General features: G+C 35.0%; 2 protein-coding genes, 1 non-coding gene and 1 pseudogene across 3 annotated transcripts; 3 read left to right on the top strand and 1 right to left on the bottom strand.

Annotated features, from left to right (window-relative positions):
- The first annotated feature begins 795 nt into the window (after positions 1 to 795).
- Positions 796 to 5,029, top strand: LOC120213281 (annotated as a pseudogene).
- A 2,787-nt stretch (positions 5,030 to 7,816) lies between these two features.
- On the top strand, positions 7,817 to 15,834 carry LOC120213279 (sulfate transporter 4.1, chloroplastic-like). Its single transcript, XM_039211448.1, has 18 exons — positions 7,817 to 8,191; positions 9,337 to 9,385; positions 9,766 to 9,967; positions 10,436 to 10,604; positions 11,136 to 11,201; positions 11,352 to 11,459; positions 11,634 to 11,741; positions 11,849 to 11,914; positions 12,178 to 12,238; positions 12,463 to 12,590; positions 12,831 to 12,872; positions 13,081 to 13,197; positions 13,479 to 13,530; positions 13,678 to 13,816; positions 13,966 to 14,054; positions 14,234 to 14,310; positions 14,399 to 15,224; positions 15,560 to 15,834. The coding sequence occupies exons 1-17, from the start codon at positions 7,844 to 7,846 to the stop codon at positions 14,720 to 14,722; spliced, it is 2,145 nt and encodes a 714-aa protein (XP_039067379.1). The 5' UTR covers positions 7,817 to 7,843; the 3' UTR covers positions 14,723 to 15,224; positions 15,560 to 15,834.
- On the top strand, positions 15,736 to 15,894 carry LOC120213454. The gene has a single exon (XR_005524793.1). It is a non-coding gene; the product is annotated as a U12 minor spliceosomal RNA (small nuclear RNA).
- An 817-nt stretch (positions 15,895 to 16,711) lies between these two features.
- Positions 16,712 to 18,880, bottom strand: LOC120213283 (glutathione S-transferase DHAR2-like). Its single transcript, XM_039211452.1, has 6 exons — positions 18,750 to 18,880; positions 18,495 to 18,585; positions 18,196 to 18,339; positions 17,636 to 17,753; positions 17,390 to 17,530; positions 16,712 to 16,871 (listed from the first exon to the last, which is right to left on the bottom strand). Exons 1-6 carry the CDS (start codon positions 18,805 to 18,807, stop codon positions 16,785 to 16,787), a joined length of 639 nt encoding a protein of 212 aa, XP_039067383.1. The 5' UTR covers positions 18,808 to 18,880; the 3' UTR covers positions 16,712 to 16,784.
- Positions 18,881 to 19,462: the final 582 nt, after the last annotated feature.

Genomic DNA, 19,462 nt, shown 5'->3' with positions numbered 1-19,462 from the left:
AATTTACTTTAATTATTAAAGAAATGGCTATTGATCTTAAAAATCACGAGTTCGTCAATTATCGTAAGTTGCTTTAACTAATGTCAATTTAATACTTAAATAATTATTCTATGAGTTCATTTAACTTTGCCATAAATATATTAAAGAAACGAAAACGTTACCATAAATACTCTTATAAAATATTTAATAATATTTTGAGTTAATTGCATAAAAAAAGTCCCCAAACTATTGTATCTATTTTAAATTAATCCTTAAACTTTAAAAAGGTTATACATCAATTATTAAACTATGACTCTATTCTAAATGAATTCTTAAACTTTAAAATATTTTATATCTATTATTATTCCATTTTGATCCTTTTATTAACATGTTATCTTGGGAATTGAACTTGTGATCTTCTAAAGTGATTTAATTTATTTTTGAAAATTTAGAGACTATTTAGAATGATGGTTTAGTTTGAGAAAAATATCTGCATTATCTCTAATATTTCATTAAAACCATTTCTGTGGATAAAATCCCCTGGGCCCATCGATGAGTTTCATCACAATGCCAGCAGAATCACGTGGCTCAGCCGCTCAGATCTTTTTTTCTCCCAATATTCCACTTGGATGATAGTACCGTACGATTGATACATTTTGACGTCATCGAAACCGTCCACGTGTCACTCCCAATTCCCACACGTAAATTCGCCCTCTTTATGAATATATTCCTTTAACTTACCGGCCCAACTTTCCCAGCAGTAAGTCAGCAAACGCTAGCCGCTGGAAGATTTCAACATTCCCAAAATACCCTCATTGTTTCATCTAATTTCCGACTCATCCCCTCTCTAAACTGACATAAAAAAGGGGGGGAAATCAAATCTCGAGCTTTCTCTGGGTCTTGTTTTAGCTTTGGAGTGGTGAAACGGGACAATGGTAGAGACTGTGGCGCGTGAAAGAGACGAAGAGCTCGCACTGTTGCCACATCAGAGCAATGGTGATCGGTCATGGCGGTTGAATTTCGATGGTTTCCGGTTATCTCCTGAACTTAAAGACAAAAGCCCTTAGTTTTAATTTATTTCCTTTTATTTCCAGGTATCTGGGATTTTATTTGTTTAGGTATAACTAGCAATATTCGATTCTTTGTCGGGCTTTGTTATGAATTTACCCTTTTCATATATTCCCTGTGAATGGCTATTGTGTGTTTTAAGTTATTCTTCAGTGTTCTTCAACATCAAAACTTTTAATAATTCAAGATGGGAATGGGTTATTTTAAGTGAAAGGATTGTTGCTTTTTGGCCTTTAAATGTGAGCTCTAACATGGGTTTTTATGAATCAAAAGAGTTATTAAACCTTGCTCGGTGGTTTTCTCCAAAGGATTCTAAGGTGGCGGTTGTACTCCTGAAAATTTCGCGCCTTGAAATTTTATAATTTTGCACCCCTATATCTCTAAGTGGTTTTCGTACCACTGCCATAAAATCTTTTCTCCGTTCCTTGTTTTCTCGGTTCAAGGAGGTATTCGAATTGTTGGTTTTTGATGTTTTCGCAAGGAAGTTATGGTGAAGAGGCTTCTTGTTTTCTTGGTGAAATGAAAATTGACAAATTCGTTTGCTCTGTTTCGAGGTTGATGTTATGTTAATTGTTGTTCCTATGTTGTTTTCTCTTGTTGAGAGCTTGAGTTTGCAGTTTTGCAAGGGTAAAAGGTTGGTGGTTTCCTTGATGAAGTGAGAGTGAAATTTGTTAGTTGAGTTCCGGAAAAGGCGAATCCGCGTCCGTGTACTTATGAATGATTTGCTTGCCAATTGAGGTTATGAAATGTCTAGGACTTCTACTTTGGAAAGAATAAGAGACTTTCGCTCTTTTGAATTGAACATGTATATGGGTTTATTTTGTGTTTCTTGTCCTTTTCTTTTGATATTTTTATGTTCTTTGGTCATTTTGGTTTTTCCTTACTATGTGCATGTTTCGTTGAGCTAACCTGTTCTTTACCTTTTTGTATATAATATTTTTGCTATGAGAGGAAAACCAAGCGAGTGGACAAATCCTTTACTCGGAACCGAAGGTTTTAAGCATAGCTTAGTTTGTAGTCTGAGCATCTTTTAAACAATGCCCGTTGGTGAATGTGCAAAAGATGCTGAATTATGGGTAAAGGTTGTTGGTTTCCTTGATGAAGTGAAAGTGAAGTTTGTTAGTTGAGTTCCGAAAAAAGCAAATGGGCATCTGTGTACTTACAAATGAATTGCTTGTCGATTGAGGTTATGAAATGTCTAGGACTTTGTTTCCTTTAGCTCTACTTTGGAAAGAATAAGAGACTTTAGCTCTTTTGAATTTAACATGTATATGGGGTTATATTGTTTCTTGTTCTTTTGAAGATTTTATGTTCTTTGGTCATTTTGTTTTTTCTTACACTATGCGTATGTTTCGTGGAGCTAACATGTTCTTTAGCTTTTTGTATATAATAGTTTTGCTTCGAGTGGAAAACCAAGCGAGTGGACAAATCCTTTAATCAGAATTGAAGCTTTTATGCATAGCTTAGTTTGTAGTATGAGCACCTTTTAAACAATGTTCTGTGGTGAATGTGCAAAAGATGCTGAAATATTCTTAAATTTACTCACCACTTGCAAATGAACAAAATGGAGTTTTAAGAATGCATCTAAATGGTTCTCTTTGATGGTTTCAGGTCCAGAAGATAACGTGGCTGAATTCTATCAGCAGCAGGTAGAAATGCTCGAGGGTTTCAATGAAATGGATGCCTTAGCGGAGCGTGGTTTTATTCCTGGAATGACCAAGGTTCGGGTTGTTCTCTATAGCTGACGAGAGTAGTGTTTCTAAAGAAGTATTTGACTGAACTTTCTTGCTGTGATTGGCAGGAAGACAGGGAAAATTTGGCTAGAAGTGAGACACTAGCCATTACAATTTCCAATATTGCAAACATGGTTCTTTTTGCTGCTAAAGTTTATGCTTCTGTGAGGCGTGGATCATTGGCTATAATTGCATCCACATTGGACTCTCTTCTCGATCTTCTGTCTGGATTTATCCTCTGGTTTACGGCATTCTCCATGTCAACGCCAAACCCATATCAGTATCCGATTGGAAATAAACGAATGCAGCCACTGGTAAGTATTCTCGCTATACCTTTTTTTTGTAACCAAATTCCTTTATTGGTGTTACGGCATGATCAATGACAACTCTTGGTTTTCTTTAAGTACACATGTCCAACAATTATGTCCAACGCATATCTGGACGTATGGGGATATGACCCCCCAAGTGGTGTGGTTTAGGAATAAAATAACAATAAATTAATAGAATTAAAGCTGAAAAAAGAGTTGATAGAAACTGAAACTCTTGAAAATTGAACAGCCTGATGAGAACATGAACCCGTGCAAGACACTCAAACTTGAGTAACGTAGGCACTTCCTAGCTAAGTGTATCTGACTTCTGTATTTTCATTGGTCATTGCTATCATTTTGCTAACTGGTTTTTTCTTTCATAAGGAATGGCCCCACGAAATTTGCAAACATTGTCGGACAAAATATCAAACGTCATATCCTAAGGATAGCTTTAGATCTTTGAGTTCTTCGTTCTATTAATAACAGTCTAACATATGATATGTGTCCATTTTGATTACCTATCTTACGTCACCATGTATACAATGTGTTTACGAACAAATGTTTGGTAAATAGAGGACTGATGTGGTTTAGGGGTAAAACAGAAGTGAATCAAAAGTATTAAGGCCGAAACACAAGTTAGAAAGAAGTTGGAACTTTAGAAAAGTCATAGAATGAATATGACCATAGTGGCTGACTTGTAACATATTTCAAGTATGTTTTGTACCTTAGGCTTAGGATGCAGTTTATTTTTTGAAGGCGTCCGAGGATATCATATTCGAATCATTTATAGATCTTAGTTGTTGGTATTAATTCTTTTAAAAACGATAAACTTGTTGCTACGGTGGCCTCTGTAACACTGATTTGGAGACAAAAACGGAAGGTTGGTGTTGGATGATAAAGTGAAAATATTTATGCATCTTCTGCCAGTGCATAGACACGGAAGTATACTAGTATTGGTTTTCTCTGTTTCAATTCATGAAATAAATTTTCGAAGTATTATAAAGATGAGTTGCTGTTATGCACTGTTGAAATCCGATAACACTCGAAACTGGTAAATTTTCTGCAGGGTATCCTTGTTTTTGCCTCTGTCATGGCAACTCTTGGACTGCAGATAATCTTGGAGTTCGTACGAACCATGGTGTAAACTGTGAGTCGACTTTGATTTTGCATTAAAGTTACTCTTCTCCGTCCAGTAGATCTTTTACTATTTTTGAGGATGACTGCTCTGTAGTTCGAATGACAATGGCATCGTTCTTTGTTTCGTACAGGAGGATGAATTCAACCTGAAAAGAACGAGAGGTGGGTTGTTGGTATTATGCTTGGAGTGACCCTGGTAAAGCTTCTCCTCGTGTTTTATTGTCGCACCTTTACGAATGAAATCGTCAAAGCTTATGCCCAGGATCATTTCTTTGATGTTATCACGAACATCATCGGCCTCGTTGCCATGCTACTCGCTAATTACATCGATGATTGGATGGAGCCTGTTAGAGCTATCATTGTAAGTAAAATCTTCTCTTGCATCCCGTGCCTTTGTTTTTATAAACGTTTCTTATATTTGTGACTCGTTGAGGCAAACTTGAATCGATGCAGCTGGCTCTGTAAACTATCCGGACATGGTCGATGACAGTATTAGAGAACGTGAATTCATTGGTCGGAAGATCAGAAGCTCCAGAATATCTTCAGAAACCAACTTATCTATGTTGGAACCACCACAAGGCCATAAGACACATCGATACCGTCAGAGCCTACACGTTTGGATCTCACTACTTTGTGGAGGTAGACATTGTTCTCCCAGTAAACATGGCATTGCAAGAAGCTCATGACATTGGGGAGTCACTGCAGGAGAAGCTGGAGTTGTTGCCTGAGATAGAGAGAGCCTTTGTTCATCTGGATTGTGAATTCAGTCACAAACCTGAACATGCACAGGCACATGCTTTGTAGACACACATAACCTAAGATGACTTGATGTTATGTCTCCTTATTAGTTTCTTTTAATTATTCTCTCTCTCTTCCCTACCAACAAATAATATAAGTTGTGTATGCTTGGAGAATTGCCATATGAAGGTAGCTTTTAACTTGGTAAACATTAGCAAATGCAGAATGTTTACTATTAGTAACTTTTAACATTTTTGTGGTAAATATTTTTATACACTGTATGAAAGTAACTATTAACTTTATGGTAAATATTGTTTGATTTTATTGGTTTGTAATAAAAGAATAGGGAACCGAAGATTTAAAAGAAAAACGAGAGAGTAGTGATGAAAAAAACAGATAAAGAGATTGTCAGGTAAGTGACTAACAGATCACATAAGCTTTTCGTTATTTACGTAGCTGTTATTAGTGATCAATTTATTAGTTTGAAAAATTCAATAAAAAGATACATATTCAAACATGAATAATTATTTATATAATTTATCTTATTATCATTGGAAGATCATTATTGCAAACTAGATAAAAATAATTTTCTAAAAGTATTATTATTCACCTCGTTTTCGTATGCAATTATTATGCAATCGAATTTGGAATTTTCTTTTTCTCGAATCCCAAACAAGGAAAGACCCACGAAACTATTGAATTTTGGGGGCCAGGTGATTTATCGTTGTTATTATTATTTTTGCTTTGAATCTTGCCCGAATTCATGTCCATGTTCATTTCCTTATATATTCCTCTGATCTTATATTAAATTCATGTCCAAAAAATAGAGTAATTTACGGACATTAATTACCCATTTTAAGTTTCGTGTCTTTGAATTTTCCCGTTTTGATGGAAGATTTTGTCATTTTATTTATTGGCTTTATTAATAAAATGACCTTTACATTACATATGATTTTCGTATTGGTCCTTAATTTTTTTATAAGTGATATGTAAATAACCATTTTACCAATTTACTCGGAAAATTAATTTCGTTCAAAAAGGAAAACATATGATAATTTTAATAAAAAAAAAAGTGTAACATGTGACAAATGACATGCATAACATACATTATTGATTTCTTTCAAAATATTAGAAATTTGAAAAATATACGAATCATACTCTCATTTTTAAGCTTTTAATACGTAACATTCATTATATGTCACATTGTACATTCTTATAGTGTCATGTGATTTTTCTATAATGAAAACTGGAATAACATGCTTCGTAGTTAGAAAATTCAGGGGTCAAACTGTATAAAATTTCTTCATGTAATAAAGTGATAATGAAATACAACTTTAGACGTCAACGTACCATTTTGTCCTTTTTAAAACACCATATATATGTCGAGGACTAATATTAAAAATAGGATAAAGTTAAGAGTCAATCTAGTAACAAAACCTTTCCTATTTAATGAGATTGTATGTATACAATAAAGTATTACTCATCACATTTGGCGTAAGCACTATATTTAAATAATAATAAAAACTCATTAAAAATAAATAATACCTAATCAGATCCAATATTAATAATATTTTAATGGGGGCGGTGAAATCATTTACTTGAAACCTAATCATTCAGTGATTTAATTAATTAACTAATGTTTAAAATAGAGAGTGTCATATTCATAAATAAAGGTATGGGGCCACTTGCTTTCATTTCTTCAAGTATAATTGAACTTTTGTTTTGTTTATATTAACCCCTAAATTTACATTTTTCTTTTAAATTGGTCCCTCTTGTTCACATTACTCTCAAAACTCGACCCTAATCTTAAATTTTTGAAATGGACCAAAATTAGTCTTTTCATTTATTTAGACTATATGTTATTTTGTTTTGTTTAATTAGTCGTATTCTTTTTTATTTGAAAATGATGGATGTTTTTGTTTGTTCTTATAGTACATTTTTTCTCACGGTTAATTTGATTTACTAGGTCATCTTACTGATTTATCCTTACTTTGGACCCTTATTCAGGATATTGATAGATGTTCACAAACATCGAAAATATGTTATGATTGAGTTATGGTAAAATTAGTTTATCAACGAGCCATCATTATTATTTGTTTTTTTTATGTTTCCGTTGATAATATTTATTCTTAGTCAACGATAATGATTAATATATTTGTTATTACAAGTATGTAAATATTTGCTAAATCAAAATTATTGGGTTTAATTCCATCAAACATCTCGAAACTATCGCTTATATGATAAATTTGTTCTTAAATATCAAAAAATTCTAATTGAATTATTAAAATTTTAATATCATATTAATCATGAGATAAAAGATTCAATCCCCGCACATGAGAATAAAATATATTTTACAATCAGTCGTTTATATATTTATAAAAGCATCCAGGATGAGATATTAGTCACATTTATAAAAGTATGATATATCATCTTCAACATAAAAATATTATCACACCAATCATGTTAGATTGAATTATTCATGTAATAATTATAAATTTATAATTTGATCCACGTGTTTAAATATACTACACCAGGTTTGAGATGATATTTAATGTCCAAGTTGTACCGATACTTTGAGGATTCATTCTGAATATTTTGAACGTTAAGGACCAATTTAAAATCAAAATTATAACTTGAGGAAATACCATAAAATTAGCCCAAATTATTAATTTCAACATTTCTTACTCTGTTCTCCACGAAAAAAAAAGCCTTGTTTAAAAACATAGACGCCCACCATTTCAAACGTTTACGTATATCTCATTCTTTTGTTTTTTCAACAAGTTTTAATTTTATTTTCCACAACGTCCCGGCAGCCTTTCAATTTTCACCTCACAAATCCACCGAGCTGGCCCGAACCGCGCTTTCCTTCTTAACCTACGCATGGAGATAACCTACGCATCACCCAGTTCCCGCGACTTGCTTCGCTCTTCCACCACCGCTTCCGGGTCCACCATGCCGGTTCGCCCCGTTAAAATCATCCCTCTCCAGCATCCCGACACGACGTCGTACGGTAGCCCAGGTGGCTTCGGCAATTCTTCTTCTTCGTCTTCGTCTTGCTCGAAGTCCTTGTTTTCTGGAGTCCGGGGGAAGATCAAACGGATGACGCTTATTGATTGGATCGAGATGTTCCTTCCTTGTTGCCGTTGGATTCGGACGTACAGATGGCGGGAGTATTTCCAGGTTGATCTCATGGCCGGTACCACCGTTGGTATCATGCTTGTTCCTCAGGTGATTCCTTCTCTCGCGCCTTGTACGCGAAATTAAAAAAGACGGATTAAGCAACGTTTTAAATTTTTTTATTCGTTTGGTTACTGCGAAAATGAAATGGAAAATGCAGGAAAACACAAGAAAACGGAATTTTCGCCTTTAGTATAGCGTACTTTTTTCCGTTTATGTCAACGTAGCCTACTATAACGAACTTCTCTTTGGATTTTTTTCCGGTTAACGAACTTTGAATTTTTTTTGGGGGGAAAGCAAAACCTTACATCACTACAATCGTCTTCATTATCATCATTATTTTCAGTGTTATTTGAAGCTAAACGGAGGTTTAATTTCTGATTGTTTACTGCGAAAATAAGTATTAATGTTGTTGTAATATAGTATATATATTGAATTTGGATAGTTTTCTTAAAAAGAAAAACAGAGAAGCGTTAAGCTTTCGTAATTAAAGTCAATTAAACGGCGCCTGAACGATCTTTAATTCTTAGTGGAGTTCTATTTTATTTGATCTTTTATTTTCTCGTATTTTCTTCGCATCCAAACCGAGTTGTCAAGTTTGAGTTTTCGGTTCGGTTCCCGTCATTTTGTAGGCCACCGAAAGGACTGTTTCTCTTTTTTCATTTGCATAAATTTTTATTTCAATCGTGCTTATCTTAAGCGCATATGGTTCTTAGATTTGATCCCGTCGTTAAACATGAGCACATCACAGATTCCCAGTTTTTGATTGGTTCGATAAATTGATTGGCTCTTTGGAGATATCTACCATCACAGATTTTATGTTGCTGATTGGTTGAATAATTTGATTGGTTCATTGGACTTAATTTGATATCTGAATTCAATGTTATTGCCAGATTACATAACAGTGTAAAGTAGAAACAAGATTACTTCAATCACTGTTTTGTTTTTTCTTTAAATTACCAAAGTAACCAAAGCAAAAAGGATCAGATTCCGCTTTAGGTGAATTTGTCTGTTCTCTTTCTTTTGGTTAGTGCTTGGAATTGACATGATACCTTCTTTTGTGGAACAAAAGATGGCATTTTTTCATGTCTTCTTTATGAATTCACGGACTCATATTCTACTATTTGTTAAGGTTATCAAGCGGCATATGGATTATGACATGGGTTTTTTTTACCATCTATTGAATTTGTCAACAGGCAATGTCATATGCAAAATTAGCTGGGCTTGACCCTATATATGGGCTCTGTAAGTATCTACCAAATCAAATTCTTCTGTATTCTGTTTACGCAAAGGAAGTTTGTAATGAAATAATGGAATGGTTTGCGTATATTTCTTGGTGAAAGAGCACAAAATGTGGACTAAGAATTCAGAACTTGACCTCACTTTTTTTTATATGATATCATGTCTACTACTCATTGTACTAAAACAGAGAAATGCATTGTCAATATATTAAAATATATCCTTATTCTAGAAACTTCTTTGTTGCTATTGTTGAGAATACACCTTTGTTTGGGAAGTTTTTCTGTCTTATGACAGACTATTGTCTTCTTAAACATTGCCACGTAGAACAGAATCCATTTATTTTCAATCTTGCTCACTTTGACTATGTGGTTTTGGCGATGCAGACTCTGGCTTTGTGCCAATATTTATCTATGCCATATTTGGATCATCTCGGCAGCTGGCAATTGGTCCAGTTGCCTTGGTTTCCCTCCTGGTCTCCAACGTGTTAAGTAAAATTGCTGATTCATCAGATGCATTATACACAGAACTTGCTATATTGTTAGCACTGATGGTTGGTATCCTGGAATGCATAATGGGGCTATTGAGGTATAGCTTATCTCTTTCGTTATCTAAATTTTGCTTTTGCTTTAACATGTGCCAGTAAGTTATCTGTGTATCACACAATTACTCGCGTTCTTTCCTGTTATCTTAGATAATTTCTTAGAAAAACTATCACCAAATTAGATTCATAAGCAAATCAAGTCAAACGGGTATTAAATTTGTTCTTATATGGACAAGATTAAGAGATGAATTACCATGTTTTAACGAATTATTTCACTTTTAGCTTACCCTTTTCTCTTACAGGGTGACAGAACTAGGGAAGGGGCTTTCGCATTTTTGTGACAATCATACACTTTTTTCTGTGACTTCAATACGGTTATTCTGCATTAGAAAAGGAAAAATGGAGAACTATAATCTAGAACATCTTTCAGCATTATGTTACAATTCATCTCTCTTCCATTCCCCTTGCCTATCAACTGGAAAGTTTTCATCTACTTTTCCCCCCTTTTCCAGGCTTGGATGGCTCATTCGTTTCATTAGTCATTCTGTGATTTCTGGTTTCACTACGGTTTCAGCCGTTGTAATTGCTTTATCTCAAGCAAAATACTTTTTGGGGTATGAAATTGATAGAAGCAGCGAGATTGTGCCAATAATCAAGAGCATAATAGCTGGAGCTGATCAGGTAGTAGTCTTTACATGCCCGAGTGGTATTTAATTTACAATACTATATGTTTACGTTGATGCATTGATTAATGAAGGCATTATACTCATCACTGACATATACGGTCATCTACACTTCTTAAATACATAATTGAAAACCTCATTCCAAACATCAATATTGCCACACTCACCATCTAATAAAATTTTGTCTACTTCATCTTGCAATGGAAAGAGTATTTGAACTCTTGTCACCATTTAATAGTTACAGTTGTTCGTCCAACCATGCATGACATTACCATAAAACCTTTCTCTTCGATAGATCATAAACTATAGGCAATGAGTTTAACTGCAAAGAGTTTTGGATTTGGCCTTGCTTTTTTGGTGAATTTTCTGTTATTTGCGCTCTGCTCTTTATTTGGTTGCATTGTTTATTGGAAATTTTAATTGGGGAGACATCCACATATTTTCCTTAAACTTTGGTAACTGTATTGTGCATTCTGCTACAACTCATTCATTACATTGTTTAACCTCAGGTGATATTTTCATTTTGTAGTTCTCATGGCCCCCTTTTGTAATGGGATCTGTGATTCTCGCTTTAATTCAGACCATGAAGTTTCTGGTAACTGAGCTTTTTGCTTCTCTCTTTCTATCTCCTTTCCCACTCCCAACCCAATATTCCCTTCTATCTTTTTTCTTTTTTTTGGAAGGAAATCTTCTTTCTCTTAAAATTGTGTTCTCTCTTTTCTTATAAATCCGATGTCGTTTGTAGGGAAAATCAAGGAAGCACCTGAAGTTCTTGCGAGCAATGGGCCCCCTTACAGCAGTTGTTCTCGGCACTACATTTGTCAAGATATACCATCCACCATCAATTACTTTGGTGAGAATGATGTAAAGCAAATTATATTAGTGGATATTGAATTAGGCAACATAGTCACAAGAGTAGTATATCTTAGCTTAATTAGTTTAGTCAAATGATAATTGGTGCTTATGTTTATATGAAAAAGGCATTCTCATAGCAAAGCTGATCAAGAATGCTATGATGTTGATTTAGGTAGGAGATATACCTCAGGGCATTCCTGGTTTTTCCATTCCTAAAAGTTTTCAATACGCAGAGTCTTTAATTCCAACTGCACTTCTCATTACTGGTGTAGCCATCTTGGTAAGGAATTATATGAATCATTCTGCTAATAAGAATGCAAGTTTTCGATTAGAGTTATCTTGTGACTTTGTGACTGCTAATGGTAATATGTCATTTTTGAGTCTTAGGAATCTGTTGGGATTGCCAAAGCATTAGCAGCCAAAAATGGGTATGAGCTGGATTCAAATCAAGAGGTATATATTGTGAAAATGTAGCACTACTCCCTCTATACTTAATGGATGTATTCTTGTCAGTGTATATGATGGATGATATACTGCGTATTTTACTGTTTGTGAGGACTCCAAGTTCAATAGGTTTCCCCAAAAGGGATATGATGTCTCAACTGCATAGCTTAGTTTTAGTTTTGTTTATACATCTAGGGAAGCTAGAAGTAAGGTCTTGTGTTTGCCAAATTTTCTTCAAAGGCTGTAATAAAGTAATTCTTCTCTGTCAACAGCTGTTTGGTCTAGGTGTTGCTAATATCTTTGGGTCATTCTTTTCAGCATACCCCACAACAGGTGAGAGTTCTTCCTGTCCCTATGTACCACCAACATATTAAGTCTTGATTTAGTGTTTAACTGCTTCTGTTGTTACTGCTTTATTCTGTTCTTAAGAAGAAAAAAATTTGAAACTATCATTGCAAACTCAATTTTTTTTGTGGTACATGTCCCGCTTATGAGGTCAAATCAATGTCCTAAGAAGAAATATTTGAATACCAATCTCATCATCTCATATCATGTAGGTTCCTTCTCCCGGTCAGCAGTGAATCATGAGAGTGGGGCGAAAACCGGATTATCTGGAATTATAGCAGGAATCATAATGTGTTGTGCTCTGTTGTTCTTGACTCCATTATTTGAGTACATACCACAGGCAAGTTCAAATGTTGTTTGATTTATTTAGTGGAATTGTTACCATTTATGCTTGCATCTGCCATTATGTATTTTTTTGGTCACCGCCTGAATTTGGTAGTTTATGACTTGTGATCCATGGACTCAAATGTTGGCTTTCCTTGTTTTTTTTTTTTTTTTGTAAATTCTGTTTCATTCCAGTATCTGGAGAGACTTATTATGAATTCTAACTATAGGTATGTGCACTTAATCGTCCTTGCAGTGTGCTCTGGCTGCTATAGTAATCTCTGCTGTTATAAGCCTGGTAAGTAAAGACACAAGCCAGTGTTGGAATGTTTTTCAAACTAGTTTATGCCGCTGTTATGCTTTAATGGATTTTGGACTGTACAATATTCTATTTGCAACATGTATCAAAATAAACCTGAGTAAAGAGTAGTTGGTATCCTGTAAAGTTATTGATCGTTTAATTGTATCTTCGGTTGAAATTCGTTTTTGCATGTTTATAATTTTAGGTGGATTATGAAGAGGCAATTTTCTTATGGCGCGTAGATAAGAAAGATTTTCTTCTTTGGACCATTACAGCTACTACAACATTGTTTCTCGGAATTGAGATTGGTGTCCTTGTTGGGGTAAGTACTACAAACTATCTATGAATTACATATGTTGATTTTCTTTATGCCAATCAACATTACATTTTTCAGTATTTTACATTTGCATTCTGTGATTATGCATCCATAAGTTATTTGTGGAGTTTACAAAAACATTTTCCCCCATAAACCTTATCGGCTATACCTGATGCTATTGTCCTCTATTTCCCCCTATCATCAACTCTGAGCCCCAAAGTTTGTGTTTTGCATCATGATCTTAGTCTCATATCAGGCATAATCTTAATTGTATTTTGCCATTTCAGGTAGGTGTTTCACTTGCCTTTGTCATTCACGAATCAGCAAATCCCCATATTGGTGAGCGGATATGTCTCATTCACCATGCCTATAATAAATCATCATGTTCTGCCTTAACATTATCTATCGGGACCATATATTATCATATAATCTGTTGTAAAATTTTAATTCTGCATCCTTTTTGCCACTTGTCTACTGGTGTTGCAGCTGTCTTGGGGCGTCTTCCTGGCACCACTGTTTATAGGAACATTGAGCAGTATCCGGAAGCATATACTTACAATGGAATCGTGATCGTTCGTATCGACGCCCCTATCTATTTTGCAAACATAAGTTACATCAAAGACAGGTGAAGATTCATGCATTCCTCACCACATAAACTGGCTGCCTTTGGTAGCTTACATCAGTGAATTTCTTTTGCCATATTTCTTACTGGAATGTACTTTTATTTTCTCAATTTGAGAATGTAAATTGAAAAAATGTTGACCGCCCTTTCAGGTTACGAGAATACGAAGTTGTGATTGATAAATCTGCGAGACGTGGACCAGAAGTTGAAAGAATTTATTATGTGATTTTGGAGATGGCACGTAAGTTCTTCAAACCATGAAAAATACTCGTCATATCGTAAGATGATCGCATTTTGTGACGAATGTCAGAACAACTATCTATAATATTTGGGAGATTCGGGGTTATTCGAGTGTCCAATGATTTTGTTTTAAGTTCGGTTACTTATAATAATCCAGATGTTCCTTTGATTCGACTGCAGCTGTTACATACATAGACTCGAGTGCGGTCCAAGCTCTGAAAGACTTGCACCAAGAATACAAATCACGGGACATCCAGGTTGAGTACTTGCATCGATTAAACCCCAAACATATTTTAACAGATTATGATCCTTAAGTCAATATTTCAAGACTCAAACCTCTTGCAGATAGCCATCTCCAACCCAAACCGAGAGGTCCTTTTGACCTTATCGAAATCCGGTGTTGTAGAGTTGATTGGTAAGGAATGGTACTTTGTGAGAGTGCATGATGCAGTCCAAGTTTGCCTCCAGCATGTTCAGAGCATAACAGAATCTCCAAAAGCATCATATCCATCACATGAAGGAAAACAAAGTTTCTTCCAAAGATTGCTGAAACAGAGAGCAGAAGATTTGTCAGTTTCCGAGCTAGAGTCGGGTAATAATACTAACGAGCCTTCGGATTCAATGCACGCAGACCCTCAATTGGAGCCATTGTTGAGCCGAAGGTCTTGAAACTTGCTTGCATCTGAAGCACCAATAATGCCATTCTTTTAACAAGGCATTTCCAATATCAGTTATTGTTTGATTCTTCACAATGTAGTTTAAGATTAGTAACTAAACTTCGGCTGCTGCATTGTTATTGCTCTGTAACATGATTGTATTGTTAGTTTGTACCTTATTATTTATCAGCTCTGTAAGGCAACATTCTTGTGGAAACTTGATTCAATCAAATGGCTATGATTTAAATCTTGTTTCGAGACTGTATTTGGTAAGTCCGATTTTAAATCCGAGCATTCCGTGAATCTTTTCTTCAGGTCGAGGTCTCTCCATTCACTAAAATGAAGTCAGTTCAATCATGAAGAATTGTTGATGGGGTCAAATAGATTGTGGCGGCTATTGGCGGTTCACCCCTTCTGATTTGAACAGAGTCGTCATCGATAAGGAATCACTTGTTGGCCAGTGTCAAAGTGCTCTGTCTCCATAAACAGGTAGAGCAAGGGAGAACAAAGTTGAGGTGATTTCCGTCTCTCAATCTTACTGAGGTTTTATGGTGGTCCTTACTTGTAGGCTGATAGGTTAAGTGGATGCATTTAGGTGATGGTAGAAACTCTAGTAGGTTACGTGGATTTGTTCAAAGTCAAATAAGCTAGTCCTGACTTCTCAGATGTTATATATTCAAAGGTTCTTCTTTCGGAGATGTTCTATATACATTTGTCAAAGTTTCTTTAGTGTCGGAGAGTAAAAAATGCTTTTAAATCCTCCAGGACCGTGAGACGTAAAATTAGTGTGTGCGGAGTTCTTTTAGCGGGGTACAACACGAATGCATTCCATAATTATATATTTTTGCAGATCATGGAGCTAAAATTTGATTTTCCCTGCACTAAAAGGGATGGCCAAAAGAGGAAAACAGTTCGTAAAGGCATAGAGTAAGTTTGGTTGGCTAGTTTTTATCCCACATCGGCGAAGACTTGCAAAGCCAGACGATGCTGGGCCTATAAATAAAAGTCGGCGTGCATCGAAGAAACTTGCCTTAAACTAATGAGTAAGGAAAACAAAGCGAGCGGTGGGAGCTGCTCGCCGCGCCCGAACCTTTAAGGTGCGCAAGAATTTGTGGAGGGGTTATAGGCTGGCTGAGTGTTGACGCTGCGCTTACTTTGCGTAGAACTCGCTCGTGCGGGCCTCCCAATATCGGACACCCCAACCCCCAATTCGTAGTCAAAATTTTATGCAATTTTGTTACCTTAATATTCGAATTAATTTTGGTTATGTCTTAAAATGTACATTTTAATATTTTTTTTAACTCAATTGAGATAAAATTGTTGTTTTGTTTGTCATTCTATTAAATGAAAATTTATTTTTTACTTATTATTAGTTTTTTCTTATATTATAAACAAATTATTATGAAATGGGTGCCGGTTTCCGATTTCGGATCAGAATTCCTATCTAAATTTGGTTTGAAGTTAAAATTATCAATCTTGATTATTTTTCTTCTTGGATAAATATCTAAATTTTATTTATTATGATTTTTAATTTATTATATAAAATTTAAGGTATAAAATAATAATTCTCCCGATAAAATTTATTTTAATAATACACTGGGATCTTTCCTCTCTCACTATTTCCCTTTGAGCCACCACCACCAATTATATTAAAATTTTAAAGAGCAATAACAATGCAGCAGCTAAATTTGATTCCATTCAATTCTAGCAAATACTTTTTCAAAACCAATAGCATTGTATAAGAACATTACTAGTTAAAATTCTCTATTTCTCTTATAAAAGGAGGCCTCTAAAGATAAAAAGATTAATCAAAATACAAACGGATTTAAGATTTCAATCATGATTAAGAAATTTACTGATTAATAATATGATATATTATTCTCTAGTGATGAAAGACCATTTGGCATTAGACCCAAATATACTGATTAACAATAGCAATTGTTCACATCGATCACAACACTTATTAGATGACTGGAAGCGCTAAGGGTTCATTTGGTTTTTCCCATTGTCCCAACACACTTCATAACTCTTTATGTTCTGAAACAGTGGGAAACAGCTACTGGTTTCGAACAGACTCATGCATTGACCTTAGGCGCCCATCCGGCAATCACATGTTCCTTGGCAGCCTGCGTCTTCAGGAAGGAGTCTTGAGAGAAAATCGCCTACAAACATCCCAACACATTCAAAAATAAGTACGAGAATACGATTTTAAACATTTTCACCCGAGTCCGTGTAATCCTAAAGGTCTCTGAAGACGATCGGGCAGAGTATAGAATGCCATCCATCTATCATCACCAGTTTACGAGCATGCCGTAGTTTTACAAGCATGATTCTATTGTTCTTGTCACTTGAGATGAGCCTCAAATTATATCAGCTTCTAGTCAATGAGGTATTGATCATATGCCCCATGCTGGTGCAACCTATGTTTACTCTGTCTCAAGTGTGAGTATTTAGGGGTCATATCACGATCGTGATCTGAAAGTGCAGCCGTATATAGGTATGGTATAGCAAACATTACTCCTAAATATGCATGACCGTACTAATCAAGATGGGATGAATGATCAAAACCAGCATAGTTTACAAAACAAGCTTTTCCCAGGGAAGGTTGTCTATTTAGGTGGAACATACATTACAGTATATTGCAGAAAATATATTGATTGATGGTACAGCAGTTGCATACCTTCATGTAATTGTGGACATAAGTCAAGCTTTCAGGAACAGTCCACTTCTTAAAATGGCCAAGAGCTATCTGAAGATGGTACAGCTTTGGTCCCAAAGCTAGATCGACGGCGGTAATCTTTTCCCCGGCAATGAACGGGCCCTGATTCGTATAGTCCGATAAATTACGAACACTCACATGATAAAAGATTCGGAAAAGAATCACGAATCTACGGTAAAAGACATGTCAAGTTTGATCATCACTTACATGTCCCTTAAGATGTTCATCCAATGCCGTCAGTTCATTAACCAAAGCCTGCTCAGATCCGTCATTTGCATCCTTGCTCTTCAAAAATGTGATGAAAGCTCCGAATATTTTCGATCCACTACATCGGAAAATCAAATAAAGATTACCAAACAGTTAGTCAATTTCGAGAACAAAATGGTGTCTGAACTTCCTATACAATAAAAGATGAGCAAAAGATCACAAAGAGGATCAACTCTGTTTACATACTCTCACAGGTAAATGTTTTTATCTTTGGTTTCCTTCTCGTTTGTTTCGAGAGATATATCGATCACTTCTGATTCTTTCCTTTTCTATTGATTATTTTCCGATCGAGATGTATGGATACATGAATCGATGTGTCTATATCGATATGGTTCATGGATTAACAAAAATCGTGCAACAGCTCTATTTGCCCCTACCATTCCATGAGTCAACTATCCATAGGGAACAAATCAAAAGGCAACAATAATCCCAGAATTTCAGTAGCCAAAGGACAACTGCAATGAACAAATGAAGAAAAATGAAGAATCGGATGAACATACACAGAGGCAACTTCAGGTGGCGTTTTGAGAGAAGGCTCAGGATACTTGTCTTCAAGAATTCCAACAATCACATCAGAATCAGCCACCCACTTGTCATCAAACTTCACCACTGGTACCTTCCCTTCTGGACTTATCTCCAAGAACCTATCATGAATTTTAAATCACTAAATTAACCTTTTTTTACAGTAAAATCACAAATTTACAGCAACCAGATTGCTTAAACACTACAAACAACACATCCATCAGCATAAAACAATGAGCTGTTCACATCTTTTTTGTTAATTTTCTGAAATATATACCATTGGGGTTTGTCACTGAGATTGACAAGGTGAAGCTTGTAAGGAACCTTCTTTTCCTCCAAAGTAAGAAGAACCCTTTGGCAGAAAGGACCTGTAAAACATTTTAACAAAGAATCAAAACAACTTTCAATCCAAACTCAAAAACCCAGAATCAAAATCACCCAGAAAAGGAAAAACATTACATTATTTTCCATATATATATATATATATATATATATAGAGAGAGAGAGAGAGAGAGAGAGAGAGAGAGAGTACAGTCTCCAAGAACATCAGGGGCACCGGCAGCAGCCTTAACACATATCTCCAAAGCCATTTTTCCTTGAGAAAGATTTGACAATGAAAAAATAATCCTGTGTCGTTCCGATAATATTAGGAACTAAAAGCAGCAAAAATGGTGTGAAACGTGTAATATTTCCAAATTCCCAAACATTTGGGAAACGTGGACATATTGTTAAATGCCAAGTGTCAATAGTCCATGCTGTTTGATTTGATTGAGACCCAACAATGGTATTTTCTAGCTTTTCTGACTCCAGAAAGTTCCCACCTTTCATCACTTCAAATTTTTATTTGAATGCAATTAGACTCTAGAATTGATTAACACTCATGATTATAACAAATAAATGAGAAATTTGCATCTTTTTTCCTCTAATATTCTTACATCAAATTGCATGAAATTAGTGGGGCTAAGTACCAAAATGATATAAAATGAAGGGTTTGATCTCACTTTAATTATTCCATTTTATCTTTAATTCATTTTCAATTCCTCACTTCTTTAAATCATACTTAAAGTCCTTATGTTTTATTATAATCTTTAATTTTATCTCCATTTAATTTCATTTTACATTCTATGTGATAAGATTTTAAAAGAATATTATATTTTAATAGCATTTAGATGATTTTTAAACTATAAATGTTCATGGTCATAGAAACTAATTAATACAATATAAATAATAATAATAACATTTTAA

The sequence above is a fragment of the Hibiscus syriacus genome, unplaced genomic scaffold (assembly GCF_006381635.1).
Source record: "Hibiscus syriacus cultivar Baekdansim isolate YM2019G1 unplaced genomic scaffold, ASM638163v2 tig00110020_pilon, whole genome shotgun sequence".
Lineage (NCBI taxonomy): Eukaryota > Viridiplantae > Streptophyta > Magnoliopsida > Malvales > Malvaceae > Hibiscus > Hibiscus syriacus.
The sequence above is the reverse complement of the archived record's forward strand: the minus strand, read 5'-3'. Positions and strand labels throughout refer to the sequence as shown.